General features: G+C 38.0%; 1 protein-coding gene across 5 annotated transcripts in view; it reads left to right on the top strand.

The window, feature by feature from the left end:
* The window catches only part of Cntn3 (contactin 3), a 375,608-nt gene that overhangs the window by 303,930 nt on the left and 50,999 nt on the right, over positions 1–20,679 (top strand). For 4 of the 5 annotated variants that reach the window (XM_087659082.1, XM_087659083.1, XM_087659084.1 and 1 more), the window contains 1 exon segment: positions 2,212–2,387. In XM_087659082.1, coding sequence (XP_087515208.1) covers positions 2,212–2,387 — 176 coding nt within the window. 5 annotated transcript variants of the gene reach the window in all.

Here is a 20,679-nt window from a genome sequence, read left to right as displayed (position 1 = left end):
CACCTTACATCCTAGCACAGGAAGCACAGAGGGGAAAAATGATCCCAGAGATTATTAAAAAGGAGAAATTGTAAAATGATTAAAAAAGTATAAATGATTGACGGAATAGGGTAAGTTGGAAGTAAACCAGGGTACCCCAGTTGGCCTGGTTAGGACATGGGTCTCAGATTTCAGGGAAATGAAAGTGTTAGCAGATTGCTTAGGGATAGTTGAGTAGTTATAGCCTTGTTAAGACTTTAGGTTTCAGTCTGATTTGGAAAGAGAAGCCAATGTACTGTTATACAGCAGAGAAATGGCAGCACAAATGTGTGATTTTTCAAATAACTGCTGTGTTTAGAAGATCCTGAATGAATCAAGACACGAAGACGGCAGGAGGTGACAGGGACCAGTAGCAGCCAAAGGTGGTTTTCTGCAGGAGTCTACAGACTGGTATCAGTTACTTCATATATTGGGCATAGACTCAGCAGGAGGTGCTATCAAATGGAGTGGGAGCTTCATGAAGAGAAAAAGAACCCAGAATGGCTTCAGATTGAGGAATAAAGGAAAAGCTCACAAAGCCCTACTTAGCATGCATGAGGCTCTAAGATTTGACCCCTGCACAGAAAGAAGAAAAAGAAAGACGGAATGGAGGGAAGGAATGGGAAGGGGAGAGAAAGAAGGAAGGAAAGAACAGTACGATGTTCAATTAAACAATGGAATGAATGGCTGTCATGATTCTACATGATTGTATTGGCACATGCTGTATTTGGACTGCTGCGGGAGGGACAGAGGTTATGACATCAGTTTGAGCATAGTAAACATAAGGTACTTACTAGGCTTAATCAATGGAGCAGATTAAATAGTCACAAAACCTCAGCGAATTTCAAAGGCACAGGTTGATGTACTTATATCAATACTCCATAGTGAGATAACCCCACTCTCTTTTTTCAGGAATAAAAGCTTCAATTGTCTCTACCTCATGGACAGAGGAAGAAGTCTAACACGTTGTTACTTCTTCTAATTTTGGTCCATGAGCACTACATATACCTCTTATATACATTTCACTAGCCAAGCCATGTAACTATGACTGAATCCCCCTGTTCAGAATTGGATTCTACTATGTGCTCTAAAGGAAGTCATGGTAAAGCAAAGAAATTAAGGAGCTGAGTAGGTCACAGAATATGAGAATTTAAACTTGATGGAGAGAGACTGGTGAGGAGGTACTAACTCAGTAGTTGTTTATAACAAGATTGGTACTTGAAGCCACAAGATGAATACCATTGATTCGTAAACTTAATATGTTTATGTGAAACACTTTTAAAAAACTCAGCTCAACCCATTTTACATTAAAAATTTTAGAGCCAAAGAGGCCTTGTACGTGGAGATGGGGGATGCTGACTGCTTGCCACAGTATGAAATGAAAGAAACCATGTAAGGCAGAGGGAAGGCAACTGAGAAAGGGCATTAAAGAACAAAATCTTACTATGGGATATTATAGCACAATGTATTTTGGAGACCTGATGGGACTAGGTCACATGAGGGACCAAAGCCTGACCACATTGGTTTGAAGAGGTAATATCCTAAGGTATTTTACTCTCTACATACAAACTGTTCTTCGATGAGTTTTGTTGTCCCAGGGTAAAAGGATGTATGAAACAGTGGGAAGGTGGAATCCAGAGAAGATGAATTCGTTATCAATGAAAGAAATGTGACAGTGATAGGGGACCATGTACAGGTGGACAGTAAAGGAAATCGATCATAAGCCATTGTCCTAGCTTAGTGAGCCTCACATGGCAAATTTGCCAAGTCCGTAAACAGGGAAGTTTTGAGTTTACATGGACTTGTGTGTGAACGCATTTGCTATTCATTGGAGATTTGTCATAACATGGAATTTTTGTCATATCTCACAAAACAATGAGACAAAAGTGAGTTGATTTTGTTATTAGTGTAATACGTTTGCAAATGAGTTTCAGTTCTGGAAATATTTCATCTTCTACAAAATCATATTCCTTAATTCTCCAAAGAAAAAAATGAGACCAGTAAAATTTAGTATAATTTTACATCAATATGTCACTTTAATCTTGAAGTCTTTTAATCACTTAGGTCTATTATACATTCCTGCCTATGCAAACATCCACATTCTAACTCAAATGAATGATCTACCTATAAAAATCGCTTTCATCAACATTAAAATTTGTTTATTAATAACTTGTTATTACAATTTTCCCGTAGAACCAACAAGAATAATTTTGGCACCTTCTAACATGGATGTTGCCGTTGGTGAGAGCATCATTTTACCTTGCCAGGTTCAACATGACCCCCTATTAGACATAATGTTTGCCTGGTATTTCAATGGAACTCTTACAGACTTTAAGAAAGATGGATCGCACTTTGAGAAAGTTGGTGGGGTAAGTTATGTAACCTTTCTCATATCCTTTGTATTATAGGTGTCTGTGCCACTTAAAAACATCTGGCAAACAGATAATACATCAAAATGCTTGTCAAGTTGGTAGGTATGTTTTTTGGATTCTAGTCTGGCCTAATTTTACTTTTGCAAACCACTATAATTAACATTTCTTTCAACCTATAAGTCCAATTAAAACTGGTTCCTGTTTCTTTTATATTAAATGTTATTCTGCATAACATTGTAGTGTTCGTGTGCTTTGTGTTTTATATTCAAACAGTCAATTTGTAATGCAATGAATGGTTGCTTTGGGTTACCAAGCAATTCATCTAGATGTCACGGTAGGTAATGACAGGCAATTTTTGCTGTTCCACTGGACATTAACTGTAAGACTCTTCAATTCACAGGAAAACATACTCTGGATTTGGAAAGTGTAAAATGTTTTCTCTGAGGCACTGGGAGAACTGGTAGTGGAGCTTCAAGGCCTGAACTGATCTGTTTGTCTTAAATGCTTTCAGATGTATTAAATGCAAATGCTTTCAGATGTCCTCTTCCTTTCTCTTTCATTTATGATGGATCCATTGTAGAAATATTATAGATTTTAAAGGAACATTAGTAATTGAATAATGGCTAAGAAATGGACTCATACAATGCCTCTCCTTTGTGTCTGGGTTACATCACTCAGGATATTTTCTACTTTCACCTATTTCCCTGTGAACTCATAATGTTTCTTTTTAATGGCTTAATAGTATTCTCTAGTGTAAATGAACCACATTTTCTGTATCCATTCTTCAATTGAGAGACATCTAAGTTGTTCCCAGTTTCTGGCTACTACAAATAAAGCTGCTATGAACATAGTTCAGCAAGTTTCCTTGTGGGATGGTGGAGCATCTTTTGGATATATACCCAGAAGTGATATAAACGGGTTTTGAGGTTCAACTATTCCCAATTTTCTGAGAAATAAGTAAGTTGATTCCAAAGTGATTGTACAAGTTTGAACTCCCACCAGTAGTGGAGGAGTATTCTCTTTTCTCCACAACTTCACCAGTAGTGGGAGGAGAGGGAGGGCTGATATTGGGTTGTAAAGTGAATAAATAAATAAATAAATTTAATAAAATAAAGAAAATAAATGCATTTATACTGAACAAAGGCTTCATAGCTGGATATCTTTGAGCCCTGTCAAGCAAGGACAACCTGGTTGTTGATTTGTCTGTTGATCTTGGAGATAGTCATTCTGTTGGGCAGATTTCAAATCCCAGTCTTGGGTTTACAGACTTACAGTGTTGGGCATCAGTAAAGCAGACAACCACACAATGGCCAACTCAGTATATTCGTTTGACAAAGGTTTCTTACTAAATATATGCATATGGGCATGTAGCTAAACCATGTTTCAGTGATATATGTTATTTCAAGTGATGTCATTTGTGGCTAATCTCTGTTCTCCTAAGGGATATTCTTACATACTAGAGTCCAGAACTTTAGAACAAAACCTTATTTGGACACAGGACTTTTGTGGAAATGCTGATTAAATTGCGACAAGATTACTCTGAAGTAAAATGAGCTTCATTTCTTATCAATTATGATCTTATGGGGAAAATGCAGTTTGGACAGAGACACATAAAGAAGAGAAAATCATGGACAGACAGACAAGGAAGAATAAATGTCATGTGATAATAGAGACAGCTGTGTTCCCACAAAGCCATGGGTGGCTGAAACCCTCAGGAAATGGGAGAGTTCAGAAGACACCAACTCTAAGGATTCAGAAGGGAACATGGCTCTACCAGTTTTTTCACTTCAGACTTGCAGCTCACAGAAACTGGGAGAGAACGTATGTCTGTTGTCTGAAGCCACTTGATTTTTTGTTGTTGATGTTATGGCAATCCTAGGAAATTAAAACATCTAAAAGAAAAATAATTCCCATGATATTAGATAATAAGCTACAAATAAGAACAGATTGACTACCATTCCTGTTTTTCTGTCATCTGGCTTTATTTAGTTTAAGGACAGCTAGTTTTGTAATTGTTCTCCCTGTTTCAGGCTTTGAGAATATTTTCAATTACTTCAAGCACTCAGCATTCCTTTTATCAATGCTTTAATGCCCACTTAAAAATTATATCTCCTATATTCCATAACAACAGGAAAAACAAGTGCAAGCATTATAAATTAGCTCCCTCTTCCGTTCTGAATCCCTAGTCATACTGCCTAAGGTTGTAAAGAGGCTTGAGAAGAACGAATACCTCCAGCTCCTTTCATAATGACTCATTATCCAGCTTGGAAAAGAATTCTCTACACAAGTTCTCCTGGTTTAAATTCTTAAATGAAGAATTCAACTTCAAGCATTGGTAACCTATGCCACATCATAAAATTATGGTTGTGATTTATCATCTGGATCGTTGTCTGTTGTGGCACTTTGTTTAGTTCAAGACCTTCATTGTTAGTTAATGCATATTTAACTATGCATTAGACACTCCGAATCCAAAGAGGTTTGATGAAATGTGCAGAAATGCTCAAAGGCTCAACTGGATAGCTTATACTTGTACAAGAGGAACTCAGAGATGAGAACATTTGAGTGGATAATGTAATTTAACTCTTCTGATTGACAGAGCACAGATGGATTGAACAGAAGACATGAAGTCATCTCTGAGAAGAGTCAAGTATCTGAAATATGAAAGTTCATATGTTAATGCCATTCCTTGTCAAGTCGGTTCCTTCCACAACATGAAGGTTCATAGCTTATGATTGTTTTTATTGACTTGTACCATTAGTAACTTAATATTCTCGCATCAATATGAAACAGTAAGCCATATGAAATGACATTGCCCTTAAGCACAAGCAATTAAGTAAATTGGTTTTCTGTTTCATGGGAAAGGAATTACATAACAACCCCTGGCCTCTGATTTCATATTCATTGCAGCATACACAATACTTAGACTGTTTGCCCCCTTCACTCCCTGGTATATTAATAGATACATTCATCTTTTTTCCAAAATAATGTAGCAAAGAAGCTGATGAGACAAGTGCAAGAGTTGCCTGGGAAGGTTTTTATTCTAAGCATTATGTTGACAATGGAAGGGGTAGTTTAAATTACAGAAAAGAGAACTCATATATTTGAACCATCATATTCAGCTAGTTGCTTTTGGAAGTACACTGGGCATCTGGTACTAGGTATTATTAAAAAATAACACCCAGGCAAAATTCATAATGTCATTAATTTCTATCTCTGTTATTGTAGGTTCAAATACTAAACCAAAGGATTCTAGCATAGCAATCACAGCCTTCTGTAAGGTTAGAATGATGTGTTTAGATGCCAGAGAATCAAATAACTCTATTAAAACATGGAGCTAAACAAAGAATTCTCAGCTGAGGAATATCGAATAGCTGAAAAACACCTAAAGAAATGTTCAACATCCTTAATCATCAGGGAAATGCAAATCAAAATGACCCCGAGATTCCACCTCACACCAGTCAGAATGGCTAGGATCAAAAACTCCAGCAACAGCAGACTCTGGTGAGGATGTGGAAAAAAAGGACCACTCCTCCATTGTTGGTGGGATTGAAATCTGGTATAACCACTTTGGAAATCAGTCTTGAGGTTCCTCAGAAAATTGGACAGAGTACTACCTGAGGACCCACTCCTGAACATACACTCAAAAGGTGCCCCAACATTTAACAAGGAAACATGCTCCCCTGTGTTCATAGCAGCCTTATTTATAATAGCCAGAAGCTGGAAAGAACACAGATGCCCTTCAACGAGGAATGGATAAAGAAAATGTGGTACATCTACACAATGGAGTACCACTCAACTATCAAAAACAATGACTTCATGAAATTCATAGGCAAATGAATGGAACTAGAAAATATCATCCTGAGTGAGGTAACCCAATCACAAAAAAAAAAACCCATATGATATGCATCCACTGATAAGTGGATATTAGCCCAAAAGCTTGAATTACCCAAGATACAATCCATAGACCACATGAAGCTCAAGAAGAAGGACAACCAAAGTGTGGATACTTCAGTACTTCTTAGATGGGGGAACAAAAGTATTCATAGGAGGAGTTATGGAGATGAAATTTGAAGCAGAAACTGAAGGAATGGTCATTCACATCCTGCCCTACCTAGGGATCCAGACAATTTTGATGAAGCCAAGGAGTACATGCTGACAGGAGCCTGATATAGCTGTCTCCTGAGAGGGTCAGACAGAGCATGACAAATACAGACGCAAATGCTAGTAGCAAACCATTGAACTGAGAACAGGGTCCCCATTGGAGGAGTTAGAGAAAGAATTGAAGGAACTGAAGGAGCTTGTAACCCCATAACAACAGCAATACCAACCAACCAGAGCTCCCAGGAACTAAACCACCATCCAAAGACTACACATGGACAGACCCATGGCTCCAGCTGCATATGCAGCAGAGGATGGCCTTGTTGGACACCAAATGGAGGAGAAGCCCTTGGTCCTGCCAAGGCTGGATCCCCCAGTGTGTGAGAATTTCATAACAGGGAGGCAGGACGGTGTGGGTGGTTGGGAGGGGATAAGGGGATGACATTTGAAATGTAAATTAAAGTATATCCAATAAAAATGGGGAAAAAGAAAGAAAACTTATTGAACAAAGTATCAAAAGAAAGTATAATAAAAGAAAAGTTGTATCTGAATATATGCTTCCATCCATGCCCATGGCACAAATAGAAGTCCCGTCATCCAGTAAGCAACAATAGCTTTCCCTTAAGCCCAGTATGCCACACAAATACATTTTTATAGGCAATGTTAGGTATGAATGGATAAAATTGTGTCATTTTACAGGAGACCTGGGGTGTTCCCATTTCCTCTGTGACACTCACGGTTAAGTGGATCACTTAGTTTTCTGTTTCTTTATCGTGATCTCTTCACATAAAATTTTTAGTTGTCTTTGTTGTATTCCCTGACCACCATCACCATGAGATCTGGAAAGCACTGGTTTTTCCCTGAGTGTTGTTTTCTCCTTTACAAGACATATCGAGAAAGCATCCTTTGTCCTTGGATGCATGCAGCTAAGAATGTATGTGCCCACACATAATCACTTTTTCTTCATGTATGGAGAGTTAGAAGATTCACAGACTAGCAATACATATGTGGAGTAAGGTTCTTTCAATTTTTTTTAACTCACAAGATTTCATCCCATGCATGCACTAAGAATTTGATTTGACTATTTTTCCCAGGAATACCACATGCATTTCTTGCCTTACTTTTAAGTACATGTCATATTTCACCCATCAGCAGCTCAAAGCCAAGATAAGCAACAGAATATTGTTGGAAGTTATCTGAAGAGTAACTGGGTCCTAGCTATTTAAGGTTCATTGTAGGGATATTCTAGTATACTTTTGTTTTGCTTAAAAGACGAGCCTGACCAATATAGATGCAGATACATGCAGCCAAACATCAGACTGAGTATGGGGACCCCAGTGGGGAAATTAGGGCAAGGACTTAAGGAGCTGAAGGGATTTGCCATCCCATAGGAAGAGCAACAATATCAACCAAATCGACTCCCCAAAGCTCTCAGGGACTAAATCACCATCCAAAGAGTACACAGGGGGACCCATAGCTCCAGCTGGGTATCTAGCAGAAGATTGCCTTATCTGGCATCAGTGGGATGGGAGCCCATTGGTCCGGTGGAGACTTGATACCCCAGTGTTGGGGAATGCTAGAGTGCTGAGGCAGGAGTCAGTGAGCAGCCTGGGGATCATCCTCATGGATGCAGGGGGAGGGGAATGGGAGATGGCGTTTGTGAAACTGAAACTAGGAAGGGGGATAACAATCGAAATGTAAATAAATAAAATAACCAATAAAGAAAAAGCGATATTTTGGACTTAAGACATATGATCAGAGTGCTCTACAAATAGAACCTTTTAAAACTGGGCACAGAAGGTGCTCACTATCCATTCACTGTGAGATGCTTCAGTATATATAATGTATATTGTTTCCAATAAACTTTTATGCAATGCAGGCTCTTTAGAAACGAAAGATGTCTAGAAACCAAACATCACTGTTTCACAAATACTTTGTGGAATTGGCTCTGTGATAAATTAGAATATGTGAATGAAAGTCACTTGAAGCAGAAAGAAGAACACTGACAACCAATCTGCCGTTCATTTCCCTGGCTCACTCCAGTGTTATTTATTCTCCAAGGCCTGCATTCTCACTGTGCTAAAGCAGCTACACGTGAGATGAGGCCTTAATCTACTCTGCTCTCGGTACTCGATAAGTTTGTTTTCCAGCATGATCTTTACTGTGTGATACTATGCCATGGTCCTTGGGCTTAATTAACTTCTTTGAATTATTTGGGTGTGAAAGCAAGGTCTTGGAAATAGTGGCTATTTCCAGTGTAAAACTAGACATGTAGAAGATATGTGGATCTCCAATATCTATCTAAGGATAAACCTTGATTCTATACATTATTCAATGTAACATTCCAGGGTTTAAAATATAGCCTTAAACTGTCTTATGTTTTATGTGTCATCCATTTTCAAAGTATTAGCTTCCCTGGAAGCATCATTATGAGAATGACACCACAAAGTAGAAATCTACCAGAGAAATGGTTGTAATTGTCAGCTGGCTACTCCCTGACACAGTTCTGCCCCGATGCTCTTTTGGAGTAGAAAGCTAGGATTTTACAAAATGCTAGGAGGAATATGTAAGTCGTGTGCATAAAACTCTTACTATGAATGGATTTCAGCAACCCCGCCATTATCCATCAGCTAGTGCACCTTTCCACCTACTCCTTAGAATTCAACTGGTGTCACTAGTATCTTTTAAGTAAATCATTTACCAAGTTGAACAGTCAAAATCCATCTTCTAGTACAAGCCTTTGTGGGATATATTTCAATTCACAAGAAAATAAGAAGGGAAAACCAAAGAAGTGTAGTGCATCGTATTATATTAAAACCTTTCAAACAACTGTGTCTCAATAAAAAATCATCATCTAAAGTTATGAAAGTCTCTACTACCTCCTTCCCAAGAACCAGGATTCATTGAAAAAGAAGAGGTATAATGATTATAAGGCTAGGGGATGTGAATGACTACAAGGAAAATGTGTCTTCTAGACACAGCAGAGAGATAACACATGAATTCAAGAGGTTGTAATGGCAGACATAAGACCTGTGCTACCTCAAGTCAGACAAAATCCCAGTAAGGAGAGGGTAGCTATGCATGAAATCCCACCCGTCACCAAGAAGCTGTTGGCATATCATTTTCCGGTAAGAGCGGATCCTCTGGTAAAGGTGACCATGCTCTCCACTCTGAGACAGTCTGTCCAAGAATATATATGGGCAGCACAAGTTGGAATGTATGGATGACAGAGGGGGAGAGAGGGGGGAGGGAACAGAGTTGGGTATCTAGAAAGGGGGTATGGCCTGGGAAAGAGGCAAGGCATATCGGAAGAGGCAAGGAAAATGATTAAAACATGGAATATGAAATTATCAAGGAAATAGTAAAAATAATTGAGAAGAAAAATGTGGAAGTATTTAGCAGAAAATTATAAAATGGGAAAAATACAAAAGGAAAATTTTAAGTAAAGATAACTCATAGCAAATTTTGTCAACATACATTAAAATTGTAATAACATTCATTTCTGCCTGAGATGCTGAGTACAAAATGGATCCCTGGATCTTGAGGCTCTATGTCTTAGCATTGATGTATACCCAAAGAGGCATTTTCATACCGGAGAGGCCAACATCCCAATATTTGATCATTTGATGAGTCTGAATCACAGCTTGAGGTTGAAATCCTGGAAAGCTCACTGAGAACTTTTGGTTGTTAGTGGTGGAGCTTAGGAATACGAGTTCTGATGTCTGCAGGGTAATCAGCAACAGCAGGAATCAGGAAAGTCATTTTGGAAACCTTTGACAAAATACCTTGACAAAAGCAATGAAGGGGAGAGAAGATTTTGGCCTAGAACTTAGAGTTATAGTTCATCATTGTAGAGAGGTGACAGGAACAAACTTGACACAACTGTGCTCAGCTCAGTACTCCTTCACTTCTCACTCCCATCCAAGAATATTGCCACCCAGAGTCCATGGAAATTCCCATATCAATGTAATAAATATAGTCCCCACAGGCATGCCCACAAGCCAACCGAATTTAGTCAGTCTTCATTGAGACTTTGTAAGTGATGCTAGAGTGTACCAAGCTAACAATTAAAGCCTACCACCATACATATGTAGACCATCTTTACAGCCTACAGAGTGGTTTTACTGCCCTTAGAAAAGAACTACATTTTGCCTGCTCATCCTTCTTTCCTCTCTAACTTTTGACCACCATGCATCTTTTTTGCTGTCTCCAAGGTTTTGCTTGTCAAGAATGTCATGTATTTGTTCTCAGGCTGTGCCTATTCCTCTTTAATTTAGATTCAATTGCGTACTGGTATCTATTTAAGGTAACTTTAGTTCTTATCATGACTTCATGGTTCGTTTTTTTTGTTTGTTTGTTTTTTTTGTAACATCAGTATAATATGCTACTCCTCATACGTTACTTGCTACTTATCTGCTCCTATACCAAAGCATAGCTATTACTTCATCTCTTTGTCATTTATGAATAAAGTTGCTATAAACATGTATCCGCATGTATTTGTGTAAAAGTAAGGTTTAAGTTTATCTGGGTAAATACCAAGAAGTACATCTTATTTTGGCTGCATCTTATCATGAGACTGTTTACATTTCAGAGACTTTCTAAATGCCCAAATAGATACACCATGATCATCTTCTTCCTCTCCAGCTTATTATTATTATTAGATCTTATTATTATGAATAGGCATGTGCTGCCCCCTGATTGTTTAAGTTCAAAATCCCCTAATAATGTACAATGTTGAACCTATTTGATGTGTTCATGACTTGTGACTTTTGTATTTTCTTGAATAAGATGTTTGTTCTTTGTTTGCTTCATTATTTGGTGGCTTCTTTTAGCTTTTTGGAGTTGTAAGGGCTGTTTTCTATGTGCTGCACTGAAGTGCATCATTAGCTCTGGCAGGTATTCTCTAAGTCTGAGGAGTGACATTTCATCCTCTTGGTATGTTTCAGATAACAGTTATTCACATTGATCAAATTCATTTTGCCAACCTTTAGTTCCATACTGCTTCTGCAGCTGTTCCCATAAAGCCTTTGCTATATCCTGGGTCATCAAGAATTATCTTATGTGATCTTCTGTAAGTTGGATAGTTTTCCTTTGAGGACTATGATCCATTTTTATTTAATTTTCCCGCACAGCATAAGGCCTGCATCAGAATTCATTTTTTTCCAGTGAATATCCAGTTGTAGCCATATGATAAAAGTCTACCCTTTGATCCATTTTACTGCCTTTGCTCTTTTGTCAGATGCTGGGTGACTGTATTCTGTGGCTATTTCTGGATTCTTTCTTCTGCTCTGTTGACCCTTTTGTCTGTCCTTCACCACTTAACCACCTTCTCTTCATTTCTACAGCTTTAGAATAAAACTTGGGGTTGTACTGATGTCAGTGATTCAGATTCTGTTCTTAAAAACTGAGTTACCTTTTGGGGTCCTTTGCTTTCAAGTGTAAACTTTAAGAACATGTTGTTGTTGCCAACAAAGTTGCATCCTAGACTTTTGATTGACAATTGAGATAGAAGAAGTTAAAATTGTTGAGTTTCATTATTTTTGAGTGTAAACTATGTTTCCATTTCTTATGTTCTCTGACCTCCTCCATCAGATTTTGCAGTCATTCTTCATAGTACTTGTGAGTATGTGTTAGAAGTAAGCCTAAGTAATTCAGTATTTTGGGTGCAGAGAGAAATAGTAAAATTTGTTATTTCAAATATCATTTGTACATTGCAAGTACATAAGAAGTAAATAACCTCTCCATCATTTAAAAGTTCTAGGAGATTGTTATTGATTCTTTCAGATTATATAGAAGACATATGTATATAATGTGTAGATGTCTGTCTCATCTGTGACATAACATTCTATTTCCTCCTTGCCATTTGATGCATCTTTTATTGTTTTTGCCTTATTTTAACTTAATTTCTAGTAGTATTTTGGAACACAGTAATGACATCAGTGACACAGTTGCATTGATGGAATCAGTTGCTAATATCTGTTTAAGGTTTATGCAGAAAAGGGTGGGTGGATGGGTGGGAGAATACCCTCAGAGAAGACGGGATGGGGGTTTATGGACAGGAAACTGGGAACAGGAATAACATTTGAAATGTAAATAAATAAAAAATCCAATTAAAAGAAAAAAGAAACAAAAAAGATTTTAACGTCTATATTTGTAAAATACATCTGCACGGTTTTCTTCCAGCCCTTTTTGTCTGGATCGTATAACCCTAACATCGTAATTTGAAAGTGTTTCTTTCACTTTTATTTAGTGGAAAAATTGTGGAGAAATGATGTCATTTCTTATGATTAAAAGTTATATAGAATTCACCCTTGAACCAATCTCATTCTGTTCTTTTTGTTGGGAGATATTCATATTTACCAATTCAATAATTGTATTTGATATAGGTTTATTTTGATTATGTCTTCCCTCTTCTATAAGATTTGACAAGTTTTGTCTTTCAAAGAATTGGTCCTTTTTTCCCTAGGCTATTGGATTAATGTGCAGAGACTAAAAGTTTTCTTTATTATCCTTTACTGTCTCCAGGTGTTTTAGTGATGCCCTCTTTTCTAACTGGTAGTACCAAAGCCTTTGTTTGCCTTTGTCCTGTTAGCCTGACTGTAGGCATATTGACAGTATTGACCTCTTCAAAGGACTGGCTTTTGGCTTTGTTGATTTTTTTTCTATTGATCTCCTGTTTTTAATTTTACTGGGTTTTGCTCTGATATTTATTTCTTATATTCTGCTTGCTTTAGATTTAATTTGCTCTTCTTTCTCTCATTTTCTAAAGTGGAATCATAAATGATTGATTTTTAGACCCTTGCTTTCAAATAAGCATGCTCGTTGCTTTGAATTTCTCCTAAGCATGACTCTTCCCAGAGCCAACAAATTTGGATATGTTGTATTATTATTTGTAGTCACTTAAAATATCTTCATAATGTTGGTTATATATATATACATATATATATGTATACATATATATGTGTATATATATATATAATTTATTCACCAGCAGTTTGAGGATTTTAGGTGCATTCTACTATGGTCTCAGAGCAGAGATTTTTATAATTGCTATACATTTAATTTTTATCCTTAGTATGTGTATGTATACTTGTAAGTGTACGTGTACTACAGCACACATGTGTAGAACAGATGATACATTTGTGGCATCATCTCTCTCCTTCCAACATTATGTTTGTTCTAGAAATCAAGATTAGGTCACCAGACTTGAACAAGAAGTTTTCCCTGTGAGACACATTGCCAGCTCCCTATGCTTTAAATTTTATAAGGTATGTTTTATGGCTCAGAAGAAGTTCTGTCTTGATGAATTTTAACACTTGAGGTGAGAAGAATGAGTTATCTGCTATTGTAAGATTAAGTGCTGAGTAGATGCTATTAAATTCATTGAACTGATGGTGCCATTTAATTCAACTCTCTCCTTTGTTAATTTCTACTTCCTAAGTATGCATTTATGATCAAGAAATTTTGGAGCTTACTAATATAGCTTTGTGTCAAATTTTCTCTGACATGTCTGTCAAATTTTAATATATATTGAACATTCTTTTATTAAACACATAAACATCACAGATGATTGTTTCTGCTTGGGAAGTAGACACTTCCTCACTACTTATTAGGCTATTTAATCCTTGTAGCCTTCCCAGTAGCTTCCTGAAACTTTAACCACAATGGTCCCTACATAATATTTCTGCTTCCTCTTAATAATGATTGTGTATATCATTCAGTATCCTTGGAGCTTAAATGTGTATGCAACATTGTAGATATAGTAAGTTTCTTATAGGCAATGTATATCTAGGTCTTCCATTCTGTGGGGTTTTGGTCTGTCTTTTAGTTAATACTGTTAGGTTGTTAATATACAAAGATATAACTGGTAAAGTTAAATTAACATCTTGGCTATTGCTACCAGTTTCCTATCGCTAATACTTCCTATTTTCCTTTGCCCAGTTTATCTGCCTTTTGTGGTTTCAGTGAACCATTTCAGTGATTTCATTTATTCAGTTCCAAGACTGAATATTAGTAAGCTTTCTGAAACTAATAAACTACTTCCCAAGTTGTTGGTATTAGGAAAGTAGCCTGGGAGGACTATTATGTTTCAGAGTCAGGGTCCTTCTGAAAACCTCTCCATCCCAGCCACCTTGCCAGGTACCATTCTGAGCTATGTGCCTGAGCTGAAAACGTTCAGCCTCTAAAGAAATGAATTTCTTTTTCCTTTTTCAATTTAAATTCTCAATTTACTTAATGTTTTTAGGAGAAATTCAGATGGTCTACAGCAGCTGTGTCGGTCACAGGACAACTTTCTTCTACTATGTCTATGTAAATTCTAGATCACACATCTTTAGACTACCTAGCAAGTACCTTTAGCCACTAAGACAATTATCTAGCTGGCCCCAAATTTCTATTGTTTAGAAACTTCCCAAATCATAGTATCCTGTTGTCACAGCCCAAAGACCACAAACTGTCATTTATACAGTGCTTCCTCCCCTACACACACATTTCTAAGTGGTTCTCCTACATTTGTAGTATATACTTGTTATTAATTCAAGCCAATTTCAGAGTACTTCAAGTCTGCTTTGAAGTCTACTCTATAGTAGGGTGTATAATAAAATAGTCCTTTAGAGTAATTTATAACAAAACCCTCATAGTAGAATGAAGGTTCTTATCATCTTATCTTATCTGTATTTCTCCCATTATTCTCATGTTTTATTGTCATTCAAATCACTTGGTCATTAACATACAAGCATACAACAGTACACATACTGTCACACACAAATTTTTACTGATGATTTAATGCATTATTTCCTTTCACTTGAATAATTTTTGAATCAGTTATGTATAACAAATTTCCTTTCATTTTTCAAGTATGTGATGTAAGTACATGTGTTTTTTCATGTTTATGAACACAGATGCACAAGGTGTAAGGACCCACTGGGAGACGTTATCTAAGAACCTTCCTCAGTCACTCTTCCACCTTGCTGAAGTAACGTTTCTCAGTCAAACCTAGGGTTCCAATATGGCTCATCTTGCTAGGTAGCAGCTCTCAGAAGCTCCTGTCTCCACTTCCCAAGGCTGCAACTACAAGCAACCACCATGTCTGATCTATATTTTTAATAATTTATTTATTTTAAATGTGACTCAGGGTGTGTGTGTGTGTGTGTGTGTGTGTGTGTGTGTGTGTGTGTGTGTGTATGAATTGCATTTCTAGTACACATGGAGGCTTTTAAAGAATATCGGGTCCTCTGGAACTCGAGTTACAGATAGTTGTCAGTCATCATGGAGAGGCTGGACATTAAAGCCAGGTCGTCTGGAAGGGCATCTCATGTTCTTAAGCTCGAAGCCACCTCTCTGTCACCCAATCTACATTTTTATGTGTATTACAGATATGTAGCCATTTTGCTTGTATGATAAACTCTGTAACTCCTGTGCCACCTTCCCAGTCCTAAGAAAGCCAACTACTTCATTTAATCTTTACCCCCACACCATTGCTGCTCTTTCTTTTCTGTGTAGATTCAGGCTTCTACCCTATACATACTCTTCTTCTCTCTAAAAAGATTTTGGCTTTCACTACTTTTAGTGTATCATGAGGAATTTTATTTACTCCTCCCTTTGCAAGAGGCTCCCCCAGCAGTAGATTTTAAGAACAGTACATTCCTCTGTTGCTATTTACTTTTGTGGCATTGGTGGTTTTATCTCCAACCGTGAAATATTCAGTGCTTGTCTGTTCTGGTTTCTAAGAAACAGATGTAATCCTTATCCATTTCTCTATGGGGAAGGAGCATAGCTCTTTCCTCCCTAGCTTCTTGCAGGATTATTTTTGTCAGTTTTTGAAAGTTGATATATTATACATAAGTGTGATTTCAGTCAAGTTTTATTTTGTCCTTTGCATTTACTCTGCAAGCTGTCCCTCGAGTCTTGCACTATGTTGTCTGACATGCCCGAGAGGAATTTGTAGTCAATGGTGTTTCAAGACTTTTCTTTCTCATGTCTCTTCGTTCGGCTACTTCTGTTCCATATCTGTGACACATCCTGTTCTTATATGGTAGCTCTTGAAAAATCACTCTAAAAGTCCATCTAAATTTTTTATTTGTGTGTGTGTGTGTGTGTGTGTGTGTGTGTGTGTGTGTGTGTGTGCGTGCGTGCGCGCGCGCGCCTATACTGAAGCATTTGGAAACCAGAGGATAATAAAATGTCTTTGCTCTGTCACTCTCACCCTTTTCCTCTTAAACTAAGAACTCTTGACCAAACCTAGGCTGTAGACCCTGCAATTTTTTTCTAGGCTGGCCAGCCAACAAAACCCAGGGACCAGCCTTTCTCTACCTTCCTACATATATTGTTAATGAATGACAGGTAAACAAAACTTCTTTCTTTGGTACTGGAAATTCTAATGTGGGTTCCTATGTGTATAGAGCAAGCAATGTTACTAATTGAAATGTCTCCTCAGACTTTTTTTTTAATTCCATTTTTAAATTCCTTTTTATGACCTTAAGCTTATCTGTTCCCTCCTGAGTTTCATCATTCTCTAATGAGCCCATAAAAAAGTCACTCTTCATTGCTGTTACAGTATTTGAGCTCTGTAACATTTCTGCTTAATTAATTCATGCATACGTGCATGCTTATTTTTATCATTCAAATCTTCAACATGTTGATCTTGGTTTTGATATTACTAGTCTGATAATTCTAACTCTCATTCTATATGCAATTTTTCAGTGGCTTCAGACTAATTCCACCTGGGAATATGTCACATAACTTATTGTTGGAAGATAAAAGTGTTAAAATGACAATAGAGATAGTTGTAAGTCTTTAATAATATAGTTATAAGATGTAGGGGTTTCTATAGTGTTCCATAGTTCTATCCCTGGAGTATAGGCTTCACTTTTCTACATTTTCTTCCTGTTACTTGGGTCTGGATGTCTGGGGAAGAGTAGAGTTGGCATTTCACTTCCTCAGGTTGACTGGAATCTGATAAACCCCAAGCATCAGTCTGATAGAACAGCTGCTCCTGAAAGCAGCCACTCTTAAGGACAAACCAGAACTCTGATACTATTCCTTGTCCTGGCTCGTTCCAGCGATTTAACAAGATATTTTTCTTTTGATGGTAACTGGGAGGGCTCCTGAAAGAAAAACTAAGATTTTTGCTGGCTACGTCTAACATTTTTTCTACAATGCCCCACATTCACTTGAGTTAGTAGCTCTGAGCACCTAGGACTATGTCAGTTACAGTTCAGGGTTTTTCCCACATGACGTTGGTTTCCTTGGTGATTTTGGCCTGTGGTTTTCTGCTCTGGCAGGTATAAAGCTCTAGATCAGTGTGTTGCCCTCTCAGCTTGCCCTGTGGCCTCATTTACCTGCTGCATCTAAGAAAGTTGTTATTTTTTGAAATTTCATCAGCTTTTTCACTTGTTAAAGTAAAGTAGCAGTTTCTATACTCCTTAAGTAGAAAAAGCAGAAATCAGAGGTTTGAGTAAAGGGCTTGCCTTTCAATACACATGTCACTTCATCATGTGAGTTGTATTGATCACATTGTGTTAGATCTTTTTCCTTCTTTTTCATTTTTAAAAACCTTTTATTGGTCCTTTGTGAATTTCACATCATGCACCCTAGACCCACTCATCTCCCCATCCCTTTGCTTCTGTTCTCTGCCTTTCAACCTCCAGAAAAGAATAAAAAACAAAAATGAAAGTAATATTAATTTAAAATATCTCATCACGGAAGTGGCAGTGTGTCACACAGCATACTCTTTTGTCCATGCATCTTTACGTTCCAAATATTCACTGCAATGACTCATTTATCGGTTTTGAAGCCTCTGGCTTCTGCTACGCCATCAACACTGAATCCTGATGAAGACTTCTGTCACATATCATGTTGTTGCTCTGTGTCATGGAAATCCTGCTGCTTTAGATCTGTGGGACCAACCCCTTCACAGGCTCCAGCAGTTAATAGACTGGGTAGATATTGTGGTGGGGCCAACTCAAGGCCTGGATCTGTGCTGGGGTTTGGTGGGAGCCGAGTGAGAACTCTCCTGCACCTACACAACGAGGATGGACTCTCCAGCACTACCCTGGCTAGCTCAGTCGATGCTGCAGCTAGCAAGGGGTGGCTCTCCTGCTCTCAGGCTTTTTGGGTTGGCTCACCATGCCCATACCATGAGGGCCAGCTTTTCTGTGCCCAGCTGAGGCACAGCCACAAGGGATAAGGCAAGCTCAGCCTGTGGGAGGACGGTCAGTCTGAGCAGCAGTTAGATATCATCATGGTACTAGGCAGCAGCCCAGACCAGGGAGTTGCATGGCCTTTTGTGATAAACATAGGTCTTGCATTTCAACACGGATCCCTGCTTCTGCATGGCCATGGACCAAGGAATGACCCTCAGCCACAGCATGGGCCAGGATATCACCATGAACTCAGGTGGCAGGGCAGCCTATCATATAGGATGTTCCTGTCTATCCTCAAATTTCCAGATCCATCTGCCTCTTTTCACAGAGCTCAAACTGTTTTCCTTCTATTTCTCTCCCACTCACAATCACATAATTGCACAGACAGTGATTCCTGCTGAGGGTGGCCTATGAGACAGGGGAGACTCTATGTGGCTTTTTATTGTTATGGTTGTTGTTGTTAATATTGCTTATTTTTGGTTGGCTGGTTGTTTTGTTTCCTGGTTGGCTTATTTGTTTGTTTGGTTTTTGAGGGTTTCTCTATGTAGCCTTGGCTGTCCTGTAACTTGCTATGTAGACCAGGCTGACCTCAAATTCATAGAGATCCATCTGCCACTGCCCCCCACCCCCAGGTTCTGGATAAAGGCTCTGTCTGTTAGCTCTTATATTCCAGTTTCAGAAAGAAAGTCACTTTATGCTGTAAAACATAAGATTTAATGACTCCATTTAACTGATCTGAATATAACTAAGAAAAGGAAGAATAAAGAAGAAATGGACTGTGGAAGTAAACATTATAAAGCCATCAAGCAGGCAGGATGTGAAATCACTTTGGACACAAACCTCGGTAATCATCTGGGATCATCTAGATTAGCATAGTTCAGGTAACTTCTCACCTTCATTGTATGCATCACCATTCCATGAATTAGAGTGTTAGAATGAAGAAAGGAGAGAGAGTAGGCTGAAGACCTGAATGCATCACTCTCTTCCTAACTGTGATTACAATGTGACCGCTCTCTAAAGCTCCAGCTGCCATGTTTTCCCCCAATATAGCATATGCCATCAAACAGAATACCAAAGTAAGCTCTTTCTTCCCTTAAGTGGCTTTAGTCAGGGTATTTTTTTCACAGCAGCAGATAAAGGAATTAATGATAGGTCATTTGGGATGCCCTGAGCATTTGGACTAGATGAGGAAATTTGAAGGAGTTGAATTTATATAAGGTATTATTGTGGAAATCACTCTGGTCTTATAATCCTTTCTTTTGAATAATCTTTAAGAGTCTATTGATAGTCACATTAATATCAAGGCTGTTCTTTCTCTTTTGAGTATAACTTTGAGATCACAGATCTGTGCTTCTGAAGTAGCAGGATGACTGTGGAAATACAATAACCTGAGATTGTACCGAAAAAATAACTGATGTCCATAGGACCACCTCTCCTAGAAGTGGGTATCACCTTTTCTTCTGTTTGATCTCCTGTAAATCCTTTCTCTGGACTGATACAGACATAAAAATAGGGTGTGTAGTCCAGGATTTGGCTATTTTTTAAAACTTATTTTAGTTACTTGGCAGAGTGAACTCAGAACAATCTGGAAGGATGAATATTGGTGAATACATATCACCCAAACATAATTATTCTACTTTTGCAGCTCTTCTTGAAAAAACCCAAAGACATGGCAGTGAATATGAGAGCCCTTTTTAATGCACTTACAGGTCAGGTGCTCCAAACACTAGCAATATGCCCTGTGTAGAAGACAGCTTAAGTGATGGGGCACGTGTGTTTTCCAGAAATGGCAGCAACAATGTCCCTTATCCTATATGGGTTTTTGGCAGGATGGCATTGATACTCATCTCCACCCAATGGTAACACACACCAACAAAGTCCCCTTAAAATGTTGTTGACTGTGGTGACCACAATGAACAAGGACCACTGTTGTGATACTGTACAATATCTTGAGTTTAGCTAATAAATACATTTCATCTGCAGAGTAGCTCTAACAATTCTGCAAGTGCGAGATTATGAAGGCAGAGCAGATTGTGAAAAGGTTCATC

This window comes from Rattus norvegicus, chromosome 4 (assembly GCF_021556685.1).
Source record: "Rattus norvegicus strain SHRSP/BbbUtx chromosome 4, alternate assembly SHRSP_T2T, whole genome shotgun sequence".
Lineage (NCBI taxonomy): Eukaryota > Metazoa > Chordata > Mammalia > Rodentia > Muridae > Rattus > Rattus norvegicus.
Note: the sequence above shows the minus strand (reverse complement) of the source record. Positions and strands in the feature narration are given on the sequence as shown.